Consider the following 14,058-nt stretch of genomic DNA (forward strand, 5'->3'; position numbering starts at 1 on the left):
ATGACAGACTGTGAAAAGCAGAGGGGATTATGTGAAATACAAACTGAAAGTTTCATCAGATGGATCATTTAACTAATTGATAATTGACCTTGCTTCTTTTGTAACACATACATTAGAAATTATAATGTATACTACTCATTCCCTTCTGAGACCAGCTTTACCTGCATCCCACAAGTCATGATATGTATGTGTTTTCATTATCTTTCAATTTCAAAATGTGTTCTAATTTCTATAATAGTTTTTAACTCAAGTTATTTAGTAACATATTTATTACTTTCAAACTGATGGGGATTTTCAAATTATTATGTTGCTATTAACTTCTAGCCTAATTCCATTATAGTCAGAGGATATGCTCTACATCATTTGAAATTTGACAATAATTGCTTAATGGCCAAGATTTTTTTAATGTTCAATGTGTATGTGAATGTATATTATGACATTATTTGCTACTGAGTTCAATGTGTGTTAATTAAACCATTTTTATTAATTATGTTGCTAAAATCTTGTCTACTTATTAATTTTTTGTCTATTTTTTTCTATCATTTACTGAAAAAAGACGGGCTCAAATCTCCCACTATGGGTCTTTAATTTTTGAAAATCCCCAAATCTCCCCCATGAGAATCCACACAGAAATTCAGATAATAAAACAAAAATCTATGGACAATATACTATTTAGCAAAATATGAGCCAGAACATAAAGTATCCATACAAACCTACAGGTATAAATGGTCAGAACAATCCACCGACAACTGCAAGGCCTGTGCAGCATCAGCGACTGTACAAGCATCTGCCTTTGGCTCAGGTCATGATCTCAAGGTCCTGGGATGGAGCTCTGTGTTGGGCTCCCTACTCTGCGGGGAGTCTGTCTCTCCTCTCCCTCTACCCCTCCCCTTGCTTTTGTTCTCTCTCTCTCTCAGATAAATAAATAAAATCTTTAAAAAAATTTTTTTAATGAAGACTAGACAAGAATCGACACAAGGGAGAGAAAATATGGAAAATGTCGTAGGGGAAATACAGACTAAAAATTAGGAAAAAGTTTAAAATAAAAAGGAATTTAATGGCTACCATATGATTCCATTTATATGATATTCTAGGAAAGGCAAACTCACAGAGATAGAAAAGAGTAGTTGCCAGGGACTAGGGGAAACAGGAATAAATGTTTTGGGGGTGATAGAGCTAGTTTGGGCCTTCACTGTAGAGAAATTTACACGACAGTATGTACTTGTCAAAATTTGGTTTGTACACCAAATATAGTGAACTTTATAGCATATAAATGTAAAAAAAAAAGAGTGAATGAAAAGAAGAGATTAAGAACAAGATTAAAATCATTTTAAAATCCACAAATAAAGAGCAGAGGGTAAGAATATCCAACATAGATATGGTAAAATTTCCCATAGAAGAAAAAGCAAAACAAGGAAATGGAACATTTGCTAAAAATTATTATTTGAGAAGATGTCACTGAAATTAAAAATAAGAAGTATTTGAACCTAGATAGTAATAAGGTGAATGACATGCCTGGGAAAAATCAAACCAGAATAACCAACACTAAGACATAATTTAGTAAAAATTATTAGTTTTTAAAGAAAAAACAATCTCTTACACATTAAGGAAAATAAGACCAAATAACTTACAGGGGAATAAAAAACCAAAGGCCTTCAGATATTTTATAACAATTTTTAAGCCAAAAAGAAATATATATATACATAATCAATATTATATCAAAAAATATATATAATCAATATATAATAATCAATTATTTTTTTATCCAGTCAAAATTAATTTCAAATACAAAGACTGAATTTTGTCTCCCCATAAAAGATATGTTGGGGTCCCAACCTCCAATACCTAAGATTCTGACTTTATTTGGAGATAGGGTCTTTATAGAGGTCATCAAATTAAAACGAGGTCATTAAGTTGGGTCCTCATCCAATATGACTGGTGTTCTTATAAAAAGGAGAAAATCTGGAGAGAGAAACATACATAGAAGGCCATGTGATGATGAGTTGTGCTGCCACAAGCCAAAGAACTCCCAGAGTCTAGGAGAGAAGGCTGAACAAATCCTTCCCTAGCACCTTCAGAGGGAGCATGATCCTTGGCCACCTTGATTTCAGACATCTAGGTTCCAGAACTGTGAGAAAATACATTCGTGTTGTTTAAGCCACTTTGTTAAAGCAATCTAGGAGCACAGGACAGATTATCAATAAAAGTAACAGATGACTCACAGAGCTTGGATAGATGAAGTCAACAATTTTTTCTATATAGTTTCCCTAGGTATTACAATGATAGATTATACAGATATATCAACAAGACTTGGTCTAAGACACAAACTACAATATTAACCTTTCTTTTGGTACCTAGAGAATTTTTACCCTGATTATCAAGTTCCATATCACTATTTCTCTTTGGGACAGACAAAAGTATGGAAACTAATCAATGTCTGGATAACATAGCTAGAAAAGAGAATGAAAAGAGATTTTAGGTGACATTGTATGGGATGTAATCAGATCTTCCCTTATACTGCCAATAAAGAAATTAGAGTACATGACTTTTGCTTGGATGTTTCCAATCTTTTTTAAAAGATTTATTTATTTATTTGAGAGAGAGAGAGCAAGTGGGGGGAGAAAGAAAGGGAGAGAATCTTCACGTGGACTCCCCACTGAGCACGGAGCCCGACTGGGGTGGGGCTCAGTCCCATGACCCATGTGATCATGACCTGAGCCAAAATCAAGAGTTGGACGCTTAGCCGACTGAGCCACCCAGGTACCCTGGATGTTTCCAATCTTGACAGCTTTATCACAGTGCTCCAATACCAGTTTTGGGAGTACAGCCCAGTGAATCTAACCTTGTAGCATGTCAACAGTAATCAAAACTAGATAATGTCACTGGGTAGCCAAGAGCCCAGTGTCAGAAATTGCAAAGGAAGCCTGTCTAGCAGCAGCTTTTGCAAAATGTCTCTTACAGAATGTTCTGAGACCAAATTTACAAGATAAATAAATGAGGATTGACTGGGCTACCTTAACATACATTTCTGCCACATTCTTAAGTATCAAAATAATGAAAATTAAAATAAAAAAAATAAAGGAAAAGTGCTTTCCTACTCTGGAATGTAAGGCTTTTCAGGAATTAAATGCTTTGACCTTTTCTCTAGCTGTGAGCCAGCCTTCCTGTCCAAGGATATGAAACTGCATACTAGTGAGACTATACACTCATGCTCACAAGAGTGAAAGAGGCTTTCATCAAGAATCACTATGAGAAATATTCAGTGAACAATCAACAAAATGTGCTTTCTGGAAAGATGCACCTTCTATGGTTTGCTTGCATATCAGTTATTTTTGCTGAATGTGCTATCATAATGAAGAGTTTTCTAAGAGGTTTTTTTTTTCTCCCTGATTAGAACTGGTGGCCAGTATACTAAATGATGAAAAAGAACTGGAATCAGATTCAGTATCACAAAAAAAATTTTTTTACAACAACTTAAAAAAATATTTTAAAGGAATTTAAAGGAAATTAAATCAGAACTATGACAATATAATTTGTTATAGGATCAACTTTCCATATAGATTTTATAAATCTCAAAGGAGAAATATAACCGACTCCAATGACATTCATTTTGTTCTCATTTGTGATAGTCACAGATGTTTTTCTATCCTTTAGGTGCTGAAAGTGAGTTGAAGAAAAACAGTTCTTTGCACATACTTACTTTCTTTCTACATTAAAAAAAGTTTGAAAAATATGTATGAGTTTGTGGACTGTTGAAACTGTCATTTTTAATTGCCTGCTGAAAAATGTAGGTTTGACATCATGTCCGTTCTTTATTGAACAAGTTAGACATTTCAGTTGTTCTTGGGTCAACTAGCTTGTAAATTTTCACTGCCCTTACCACACACATAGAGATACACACACATTTCTTGCTACATTTTTAACTTCTTAACTTGATTCAACTGGTTATACTTAATATCCAAGATTCATACTACTGTATTATGGGTACTTTTTTTCACAGCAATAAATCTTTAGTTTTAGTTTATGATTTCACTCAACAAAAGGTTTGTAGAAGTGATTCATTATTTGGGTAAAATGACATATTTGACAGTTTTTTGAAAACCTTGTTCACTCCATACTGAGCTGGGCTACATTGTTGAATTCTTATTTAGATTAGAATGAATTATAATGAATTATAATGTTGATCTGTTGCCTTTTTAAAACATAACATTTGACTGAAAATGTGAAAAAAATGGTCTTCCAAAAGACATCTAAATCCTAATTCCTGTGAATGTTACTTTACATGGAAAAAAGGTATTTGTAAATGTAATTAAGGATCTTGAGATGGGGATATCATTTTGGATTACTTTGGTGGACCCTAAATGCAAACACATGCATCTTTCTAAAAGGGAAGCTGAGGAAAAGGCCATGTGAAGATAGAGAAGAGAAAGATTTGAAGATGCTAACTTTCAAGATAAAATAATCTGGCTACACCAAGGAATACTGGCAGCCATCAGATGAAAGAGGCAAAGAGCTCCATCTAGAGCCCTCCACAGGGAGTGTGGCTCTTGCTAACACCTTGATTTTATGACCCCCAGAACTCCTGAGAGAAAATATTTCTGTTGTGTTAAGCCACTAGATTTGTAGTAATATGCTACAACAGCCACAGGAAACAAATACAATTACCTTGTAATTTTTTTTCTTTATTTTTCCTTTTCCCACTCACCCTTGCAATTTCTGTGCCTGTCTGGAAACTATCTTCTTTAATTTGCCAGTAACCATTCTTATTTCTCAACTTTAATAGGGATTGGTCCTTATCGGGACCAACATAATTATAATCAACTATAAATAAAGGGATTAAATGCATTTTACACCTGCAGGTTCTGTGAATCAGAAAAATTAACTAGTTCGAGGACATACAGTAACTGTTATAACTGATTTAAATCTAGATTCAGATAACACAAATGACATTGTTCTTTGCACTACAACTACAAAATATCACAAATTATAATCCATTGCCTGATGGTCATATATATTTTACATATACTATATTTATAAATTATTTTCCAGCCAACTAATATACATATCTCTTATCCTGAAACCTAGATGTAAATACAGTGGTGATGCCATGAATGATAAAGCTCCATGGATTCCATTCTCAATATGGTCATGAGTAACCTGAACTCCAACATTTTGAAGTATTGAAACATACATAAGTCCATCATCCTTCAAAAGATCATATTGACAAGTAAGAATATAGGTTGGTGGCAAATTCTGTAACCAGGAATCTTTGGCTAACAAGGGTGAAGCTCTGATATCCATAAGTGCTGGGAATGAATAATTGTGTCTTCCAAGAATTGGTTCAGTATAAACATAACGCTTTCTAAACTTCTTGGGTAAAAGAGTACTCCAGTTAACAACCTTAAACAGACGTCTTGATTCCAGAGGCCTATGTTCATTTCTTCTCATTGCCTGGAGAAATGTTTCATTCTTGTTGAAATATAAATTGATGAGTTTTATGGCTAAGTCCCTTGTTAGAACTATACAATTCTCATTTTCTTGGTGAGATGGCACATAGGAATCAATTAGCGGTAAGCTAGGGTAAAATAAAGCTTGTATCTTGACTTTATGTTAAAATTCAAGATCATTCTGCACCTGAAAAAACATAAGATGTCATATAAGCAAAGACTTCCAAAACACCAAGAGGAAGAGATTGAATTCTAATAATTTAAGCAATTGTGTGATAAACAAATCTACAAAATTGATGTGATATTATAATTATTTTCACAATATTTATAATGTCTTCTAGTGGCAGGAAAAAAGGTCAAGCTCATTTCAACAGTTAAGTTTTAAAAATGTTGTTTGTGTGTGCGAGAAAGGGAGAAAGAGAGATACAAAATCCCTGTCATAAAATAAGTCATGGGGATATAATGACAGCATGATGATTATAGTTCAATAATACTATATTGTATATTTGCATGTCGCTAAGATAGTGAATCTTAAAAGTTTGCATCACAAGAAAAACAATTTGTAATCATGTGTGGTGGTAGATGTCAACTAGATTTATTGTGCTGTCAGTTTGCAATATATGCATATATCAAATTATCATACCGTACATCTGAAACTAACATAATGGTATATGTCACTTATATAGCTATAATTTTTTTTAAAAAACAGACACATGGCAGGAGGTGAGGCACTTTTAGGCTGTACCCAAGAGTAATTTGAGAGATTGGGAGCAATGGACAGAGTGAGCTCCTCAATCTGAGGCAGTGACAGGAGGAACAGCAACCTGGCTTCATAACCACTAGTAGCACAAACCCTGCTAGATTTGCTTTAGCAAATTGATGGTTTATCCTCAATTGGCTCGGTGCATAAAATGAGTTCAGTACAGTGGGCAAAGGAGAAAAAAGAGAGAGACGGGGAGAGGGAGATACATACATATACTGATGCTTTTGTCAAAAATCACCGATGCAAATAACCTGAATAGTATATTCCTGAGGGAAATTGACAGCAAATATAAATTTGTAAAAATTCTTGACTGAAAACAACCACAATGGATGGAAGAAATACATGTAATTACTAAAATAATATTTTATCTTAAAGTTTAAAAATTAAAATAAAATATTAATATTAAAATGAAAATATTTTGAAGTTTAAAATAATATTATTTGGCTATTAAGGAAATTCCCAACATCATACTATAAATTTTAAGAAACACATTTAAATGTAAAAGTACACAAAATGATGTACTATATGTTGGCTAATAGAACATAATAAAAATGAATAAATAAATAAAATGTAAAAGTACAGAGACAAAAAGAAAAAGAAAAAAAAGCCAATTGATAGGTAACTTTCTTTCTGAAAGAATGGTGATATTTGGAAAACAAAGGGATGAAATTATTTTTAAAAAACCTTGTTGATATTTACAGTTTGACGTGCAAGGAGAAAAACGTGAAATATTTGATAAGGAGCCCTTTTTTCTTTCCAGAGGTGAAGGGTGTCCTGAGTTTCACCTATGACCCTGTGGACCATAGGAGAGAACCTCAAAATTGTCTCCAAGGAGCAAGTGTCTTAGCTAGAGGATGGCATCTGAACAAATGAAAAAACCTGCTACTTCCCCAAGTGAAAAGCTCAGGACTGAAGGATGTACCTATAAGTCAATCTTTCACCACAGTGGCTGGATGAACCCAAAGGATGGAATAAACTGAAATCCAAGAGGTACCTCAGAAAGGGAAATAGTATCCTACCACCTCCATGATGCTCTCTGAAGGTGCTAGAGGCTTCACAAGTTTAGAATGAAAATGAGCCAAAACAATATTCCCTGACAGAAACTCCCAAATCTTTCCCAAGTGCCCTCAGGTAGATGCTTTATTGAGCGAAAGTTCACCATCAACATCCCACTGCCAAAATCCTAAACCTAGACCAAGAAACAATCTACACCACAAACACAGGGATAGGGCAAAAGGAATCCACCAACATCCTTATCTGGCCCTAACTGCCCTTTCTGGAATGCCAGATGAAATAAGTTATTTTCCGGGGTGCCTGGGTGGCTCACTAGGTTAAGCGACTGCCTTCGGCTCAGGTCATCATTCTGGAGTCCCAGGATGGAGTCCCGCATCGGGCTCCCTGCTCAGCAGGGAGTCTGCTTCTCCCTCTGACCCTCTTCCCTCTCATGTGCTCTCTCTCTCTCTCATTCTCGCTCTCTCAAATAAATAAATAAATAAATAAAATCTTTTAAAAAAAAAAGCACACCTCATTAAAAAAAAAAGTTATTTTCCCACAAATCTGTCACTACTTAGCACCTCTGGGTCCTTATTACATCATTTGTTGCTTGGTCATTCAATGCGTCTTCCTATTTCTCGATCATCCTTTGAAGCTCATTTCAAAGTTAACCCCCTTCACAATATTGGAAGAGAACCTGCTGGTCAGATCCTCCAAGTTTGGCAATTTTGCCCTAGTTTTAACAACTATGTATCAGTCTGGTATGGATCTTCTCAAATGTTTTCTACACATTCTATATATATTTATAAATATGTATGTGTGATTATGCATGTGAGTACCTTTACTTCTCAGATAATGAAATGTTCAGTTGAGCATTAAAAAAAGTAGAGAAATGAATAAATCAATATTGCTGCTCAGTTTATGATGCTCTTAAGAGGATGTTATCATCAAACCAGAAATCACGGGATTTAAGAAGCAGTAAGAGACATATAACAAATAGGTCCCAACCGTAACACTGAATTATGGAATTATCTATATAGCTTTGTTCTTTCCTTCTAGACCCACATAGACTCAAAGACAACTAGCTAATCAAAGTGCAAAGGTCCAAATACACATTAATATTGATCCATAAACATTACTACTGGAAGTCCTGAGTGGACCATCCTATAATATAAATGAGACTATCACATGAATGGATATGTATTTCTCATTTCATGGGCAACTCACATGTACCTGACTGCAAAAAATGTTTAAGACATTTATTTATCTCAGGACAATTATGACTCTGAAAAGAACAAGAATGAAAATACAAAGTAAAAAAAAAAAGTTGAGAGAACATAACTTGCTTGTTATAATATCCTTGAGGTTTAAACACTGGTAACTGTTCTTGAATTGTCATTTAAATGTTTCTTATATTTCAGCATAATAAAGAACTTTTGGTAACCCAGTAAAAGGCTTTGGAATATGTTCAACAAAGTACATCCTTACTCTCAATCCTTTTCAATAATTAATATTATTTCAATGAGAACACAATGGATATGATGCATTTGAACTTCCCTTTTATAATTAAGTACCATTAATCCTAAATTCATGAAATCTAAAAATAGAATTCTCCCATATAAACTACTCCCTCTGCTCTTCTTTTATTAAACCATGTAATTTGAATCTCTAACTGGTTTTTCAAGTCATGCCACTATATTATTGTTATCATGAGAGTAGTTTATTCACACCATGGTAAAGATTTATCTCCTGAATCTACATATTTGAGAATGAACTTGAAACCAGTTCATAAAAGTCTTCTGCGTCATTCTAAAAAGCTTGGAGTGACATGAGGGTCAGAACTATTTTCACTCCTACATTAATTCCTTTGTTTACAACCAACTCCCATGAGTTGGGAATGGTGGCTGAGGGGTGGCTGATAGCAAAGTCAGAGAAAAGATGCTTCATGACTTTATGTCCTGCACAGAGAGGCCTATATATCAGTCTACTGACTCAACTGTTTTGAAGCCCATTCAAAGTAGTTGTCTGTCAGGGATACTTGTGCCTGACATAAAGCCTGCTCCAGACAGTCTGAAGCATTACTGAATCCTCTCCCATTCCCCAGATGTCCCAAGACCATCTATTTGGGCATGGTGCTTTCCTAGAGAAAGGTAGGTTTTGCCTGCCAAGGGCCTATACTACAGTTTCTGCATTGAGTCCCTCACTATCCACTGCCCCTCTCAAACCAGTCACTGGTTCAAAGGGTCTCTACCATCTAGCCCCCTGGTTTGGATGTGTGTTATCCAAGTTCTGCACATCCACAGCAACTTATCCATTGACTGTCATCCACAGAAGTATAGATGTATGCAAAAATTAACTTATATGTAGCATTCCTACATCGCTAGCACTAAGTTTTATTCATCAAACTTAGCAGATCTACTATTTTCAACCCAGGAATCCCAGCTTCATAGCAACCAGAATTGTTCCTCCCGCTAATTTTCCTTTTCATTGACCACCTCCCACTCCACACCACACCCAATTCCATCAATATACAGATAGCCAGTGCATATTTGGATGAACTATGAGCCATCATGAAGGAATTCTAATATAAGAGGACTTTTGGCCTCATCCCAGGGTACACGTTCCAACTACACTGGCAGCTGGAGAACTCCCACATGGAGCCTTCTATAGCCTGAACATTTATGTTCCTCCAAATTCATATGTTGAAAATCTAATGACTAAGATGATGGTATTAGTCAGTGGAGTGTTTGGGAGGTGATTCGGTCACCAGAGTGTAACGTTCCTGAATGGGATGAATACCCTTATGAAAGGGGGCCCAGAGAGCTGGCTTTCTCCTTCCACCACATGAGGATATAACGAGAAGCTTGCATCCTGGAAGAGGGCCCTCACCAGACCATACTGACACCCTGATGTCAGACTTCCAGCCTCCAGAACGGTGAGAAATAAATTTCTGTTGTTTATAAGCCACCCAGTACCCGCTAGTATGTGATAGCAGCCCAAACGGACGAAGACAGGGCCCTTCAAAAGGCCCAAGATGATCAACTTGCTTCTCCTCCTTAAGGACTGGTCCTGTTCTTTCCTGCTCCTTATTCCTTCCTTGAAAATCGCACTTCCCATTTTATGTCCTAAAAGTAGGACAGTGAAACAGAGCAAATGACTCAGCAGTGCTGGATTCATGAGATACCATGTCCAGGGACAAACCTTGTAACTGGGGAAGAAGGGCCTGAAATCAGTATTGCTCAACGGTTAAGCTTTTCATATCCAAGTTTGAACCCTGGATTTATCTTAACTCTATGACCTTGGACAAGACACTTAACTTTGTAAGGCCTCCATCTCCTGATCTCTAGAATTGATATAAATTAGTAGATATGGCATATCAGTTTTGTGCGGGTGAGATAAAGCATTTATAGTATGGTTCTGGGCATTTGGTAAGCACTCAGTAACTGATAGCTATCTTTCTTATTGTCATGGAGACAAATATAATAGAAATCCAACAGCTTATCCTTGAAATGCTTCAGAAAATGTTTCTTGGGGGCGCCTGGGTGGCTCAGTCGGTGAAGTGTCTGCCTTCGGCTCAGGTCATGATCCTGGAGTCCTGGGATTGAGCCCCAAGGCGGGCTCCCTGCTCAGCAGGGACTCTGCTTCTCCTTCTCCCTCTGCCCTTCCCCCACTTATGCATGCTCTCTCTCTCTCTCTCAAATAAATAGATAAAAATCTTAAAAAAAAAAAAGAAAATGTTTTTTGATCTTCCACTGGGCAAACCATAGGAAATATTTGCTCAGCTCCATTTTTGTTTGAAGATGAACCAGTGGTGTCTTATCTGGACAAACATCTTAATAACTCTTGTGCAAACCCATGGCTCAGACCACAGAAGTCTTCGAAAAAACATACCCTCCCCAACCCTATTTAAGTAGTACTATACAATAGAGGAGCATTGCCATAAGCTTCTTCTTTTCACCCTTTCAGTCACTTGCTTAATCTGGCCTATTACCTAATTCTATTTTCATTTCTCTTATTTTTTTTGAGTAGACATTTTTTGACCAGCCCCACCTCCACTTTTTTTTTAACATTCTTAGTTTATTGATCCTCTCATGAAAAATCTGCACAACCACCACAGATAAAGCCACTGCAGCATCTTTACTCTTTCTGTTGTCCAATCTCCAGCTCACTTTTTGCCAGCACCAACATTGGCTTTTGCAGTCCTCCTGACTTTCTTCATTCTGTTCTTGCGTGCCTTTCGCTGTTTTCTTGATGTCTTTTTCTTCTCATACAGGCCATGTCTTACAAGTCTGTGTTTGGGTTCATTTTTCTTTGCATAATCCAAGGAATCATAAATCATGCCAAAGCTGGTTGTCTTGCCACCACCAAAATGGGTTCTGAATCCAAACACAAATACGATATCTGGTGTGGTCTTGTACATTTTGGCTAGTTTTTCCCAAATTTCTGTCTTAGGTACCATTGCCTTTCCAGGGAGAAGAACATCAATGACCATCTGTTTCCGCTGAAGTAGTCGGTTAGTCATGAACTTCCTGGTCCGGATAGTTACTGTGTCGTTCATGATGGCGGCGAGGCTTCAAGCAGCCGGGGAGGAGCCCCACCTCCACTTTTAAACACAAGCGTAGCTCCCGAAGTTCATTGTATATCAGAACCTGTTTACTTTCTGAGAAATCATGATTGCTAATATTCTATGAGCATTTGCTACAAGCAAGACATTCTGGTTAGTGTTTTACATTGAATTTCTTCCTGTATACATCATAAAACATTCAAACCCACTTCCCATCAACCAGACTTGACTTTTTTATTCATTATCCTCCAAATCCAATAGTTCCCCAGGCCTGTCGATTTCACTTCTTTTTATTTCACCAATCTACCCACTATTCTCCATTCCCATTGTCACCATCCTAATCCACAATACTCTCTTTGGTCATCAGTGTATTGCAATTCTTTCCCATGTTCTCCTTCCCACTCTCTCCCACCTTCTACAATACTCTCCATTTTGCAACAGTGTTTTTTTTTTTTTTAAGTTTTTACTTAAATTCCAGTTAGTTAACACACAGTGTAATGTTAGTTTCGGGTGTACAGCATAGCGATTCAACACTTCCCTACGACAGCTGGTGCTCATCACAGCAAGGGCACTCCTTAATGCCCACCACAGATTTAACCCATTCTCCCACCACCACCTCTCTCCTGGTAACCATCAGTTTGCATTTTATAGTTAAGAGTCTGTTTCTTGGTTTGCCTCTCTTTTCTTTTTTTTTCCTTATGATGGTTTTGTTTTGTTTCTTCAATTCCACTTATGAGTGAAATCATATATATAATGGAATACTCAGCCATAAAAAAAGAATAAAATCTTGCCATTTGCAATGATGTGGATGGACCTAGAGAGTATTACGCTAAGTGAAATAAGTCAAACAACAGTATTTTTTTGAATACAAATGTGATTAAAATTTTTCTATGACTTCACAATGCCCCTGGAGTCAAGTAAAAAAAAAAAAATTTCAAAAGGCGCTTGTATGATTTGCCCCTGCCAAACTGTCTAACATCACTGTCTATCATACTCTCTTCTGATGTAATATCTATGAACATCTTTCTTTTGGGAGGGGGGATAGGAGTCAAAGAGAGAAACAAACAGTGCATAAATAGCAAGGAGACAAAACTGAATCCACTCATGCTCTTCTCAGGCAAATAGCAAAATCAACTTGATTCCAAAGACGAATAATCAGTTACTGCTCATTTCAGCAGTGTGCAGAACCAGTGTCTTTATTTAATCTCTAAATTTTTCCCACAAAAAACATGTTGAAGATAATCTGTAAGACTGTGCTCTGTTACACAATGGGACGGTTTACAGGAAGCTGCTAAGCAGGTAAAGCAGCCTGAAGAGAAGCAAAAGTCAAACCCTGGAGTATTCTGAAGGGTAGAGGAAGAAGTCAGGAAGAGACAGGTATGATGTCAGGGTTTGGATACATAAAGATTTTAAAAAAATGGTTGTTTACAGATTCCAAAATACTTAGAGTCTACTTGGAAACATGCACATGCAACAAATAATAGAATAATCACTATACTGTAACTGTAATACTGCTTTGGGTAATATAGAGGAGGTGTGCCTGTGGGAATTTCTGGAGCTTGTGGAATACCCAGGTAGGGAAAACTGGATATATGTGTTTTGAGCTCATGACCATGGCCTTAGTGGGAGACATAACTTTAGGAGCCTTCAGCAGATCAATCAGAGCTGAAGCCACAAGGCCAGGCAGAGAGTAACATAAAAGGCAGAAGGACCAAAGGTTGAGCCCTAAGGGATACCAGATGTGAAAGAGTGTATAGACCAAAAGTTTGTCTCACATAAAACTGGTTGGAAGAGAAGGAAGGTGAGAACAGAGAGTGCTATTACAGACCTCATGGGATAAAGGGAGTATTCTAAGGCAAAATTTGGAAAGAGTTTTAAGTGATAAGAGGAAGTTATATAAAAAGAACAACAATAACAAAAATGCCCTTAAATAGAGAAATAATGAGATCCCTGACAAATTTAGCCAGAGCAAGTTGAAGAAATGGCCAGGGGGAGAACACAAAGGAGATGAACTGAGGAAGGTATACATTACAAGTATATAGAAAAGGAGCATAATTTGCTTTTAATTCAACTGGGTACAAAAAGAAAGGCTAGTGATAGAACAGAAGGCTGGATAAAGGATTAAGAAAGGCTTATTAACTTTGTGTTTCTTCTTGTTTCGATTTGGAGATGAGAAGGCCCAGATATGGTTATATGCTGAAGTAAAAGAGCAAATAAGGTTTGAGATTTTGAAAATACTGGAAAGGAAGGGAATAACTTTTAGATAAAGACTCCTGAGGTGGCAGGAGGTG

General features: G+C 36.5%; 1 protein-coding gene across 1 annotated transcript in view; it reads right to left on the minus strand.

Moving 5' to 3' along the window:
- Positions 1-5,031: 5,031 nt before the first annotated feature.
- Positions 5,032-14,058, minus strand: part of AADACL2 (arylacetamide deacetylase like 2) — a 35,965-nt gene continuing 26,938 nt past the window's right edge. Inside the window, 1 exon segment of the mRNA XM_025870002.2 lies at positions 5,032-5,634. Coding sequence (XP_025725787.2) covers positions 5,032-5,634 — 603 coding nt within the window.

Source organism: Callorhinus ursinus, unplaced genomic scaffold (assembly GCF_003265705.2).
Source record: "Callorhinus ursinus isolate GAN/ISIS: 27379988/994484 unplaced genomic scaffold, GSC_fseal_2.0 scaffold1, whole genome shotgun sequence".
NCBI classification, from domain to species: Eukaryota; Metazoa; Chordata; class Mammalia; order Carnivora; family Otariidae; genus Callorhinus; species Callorhinus ursinus.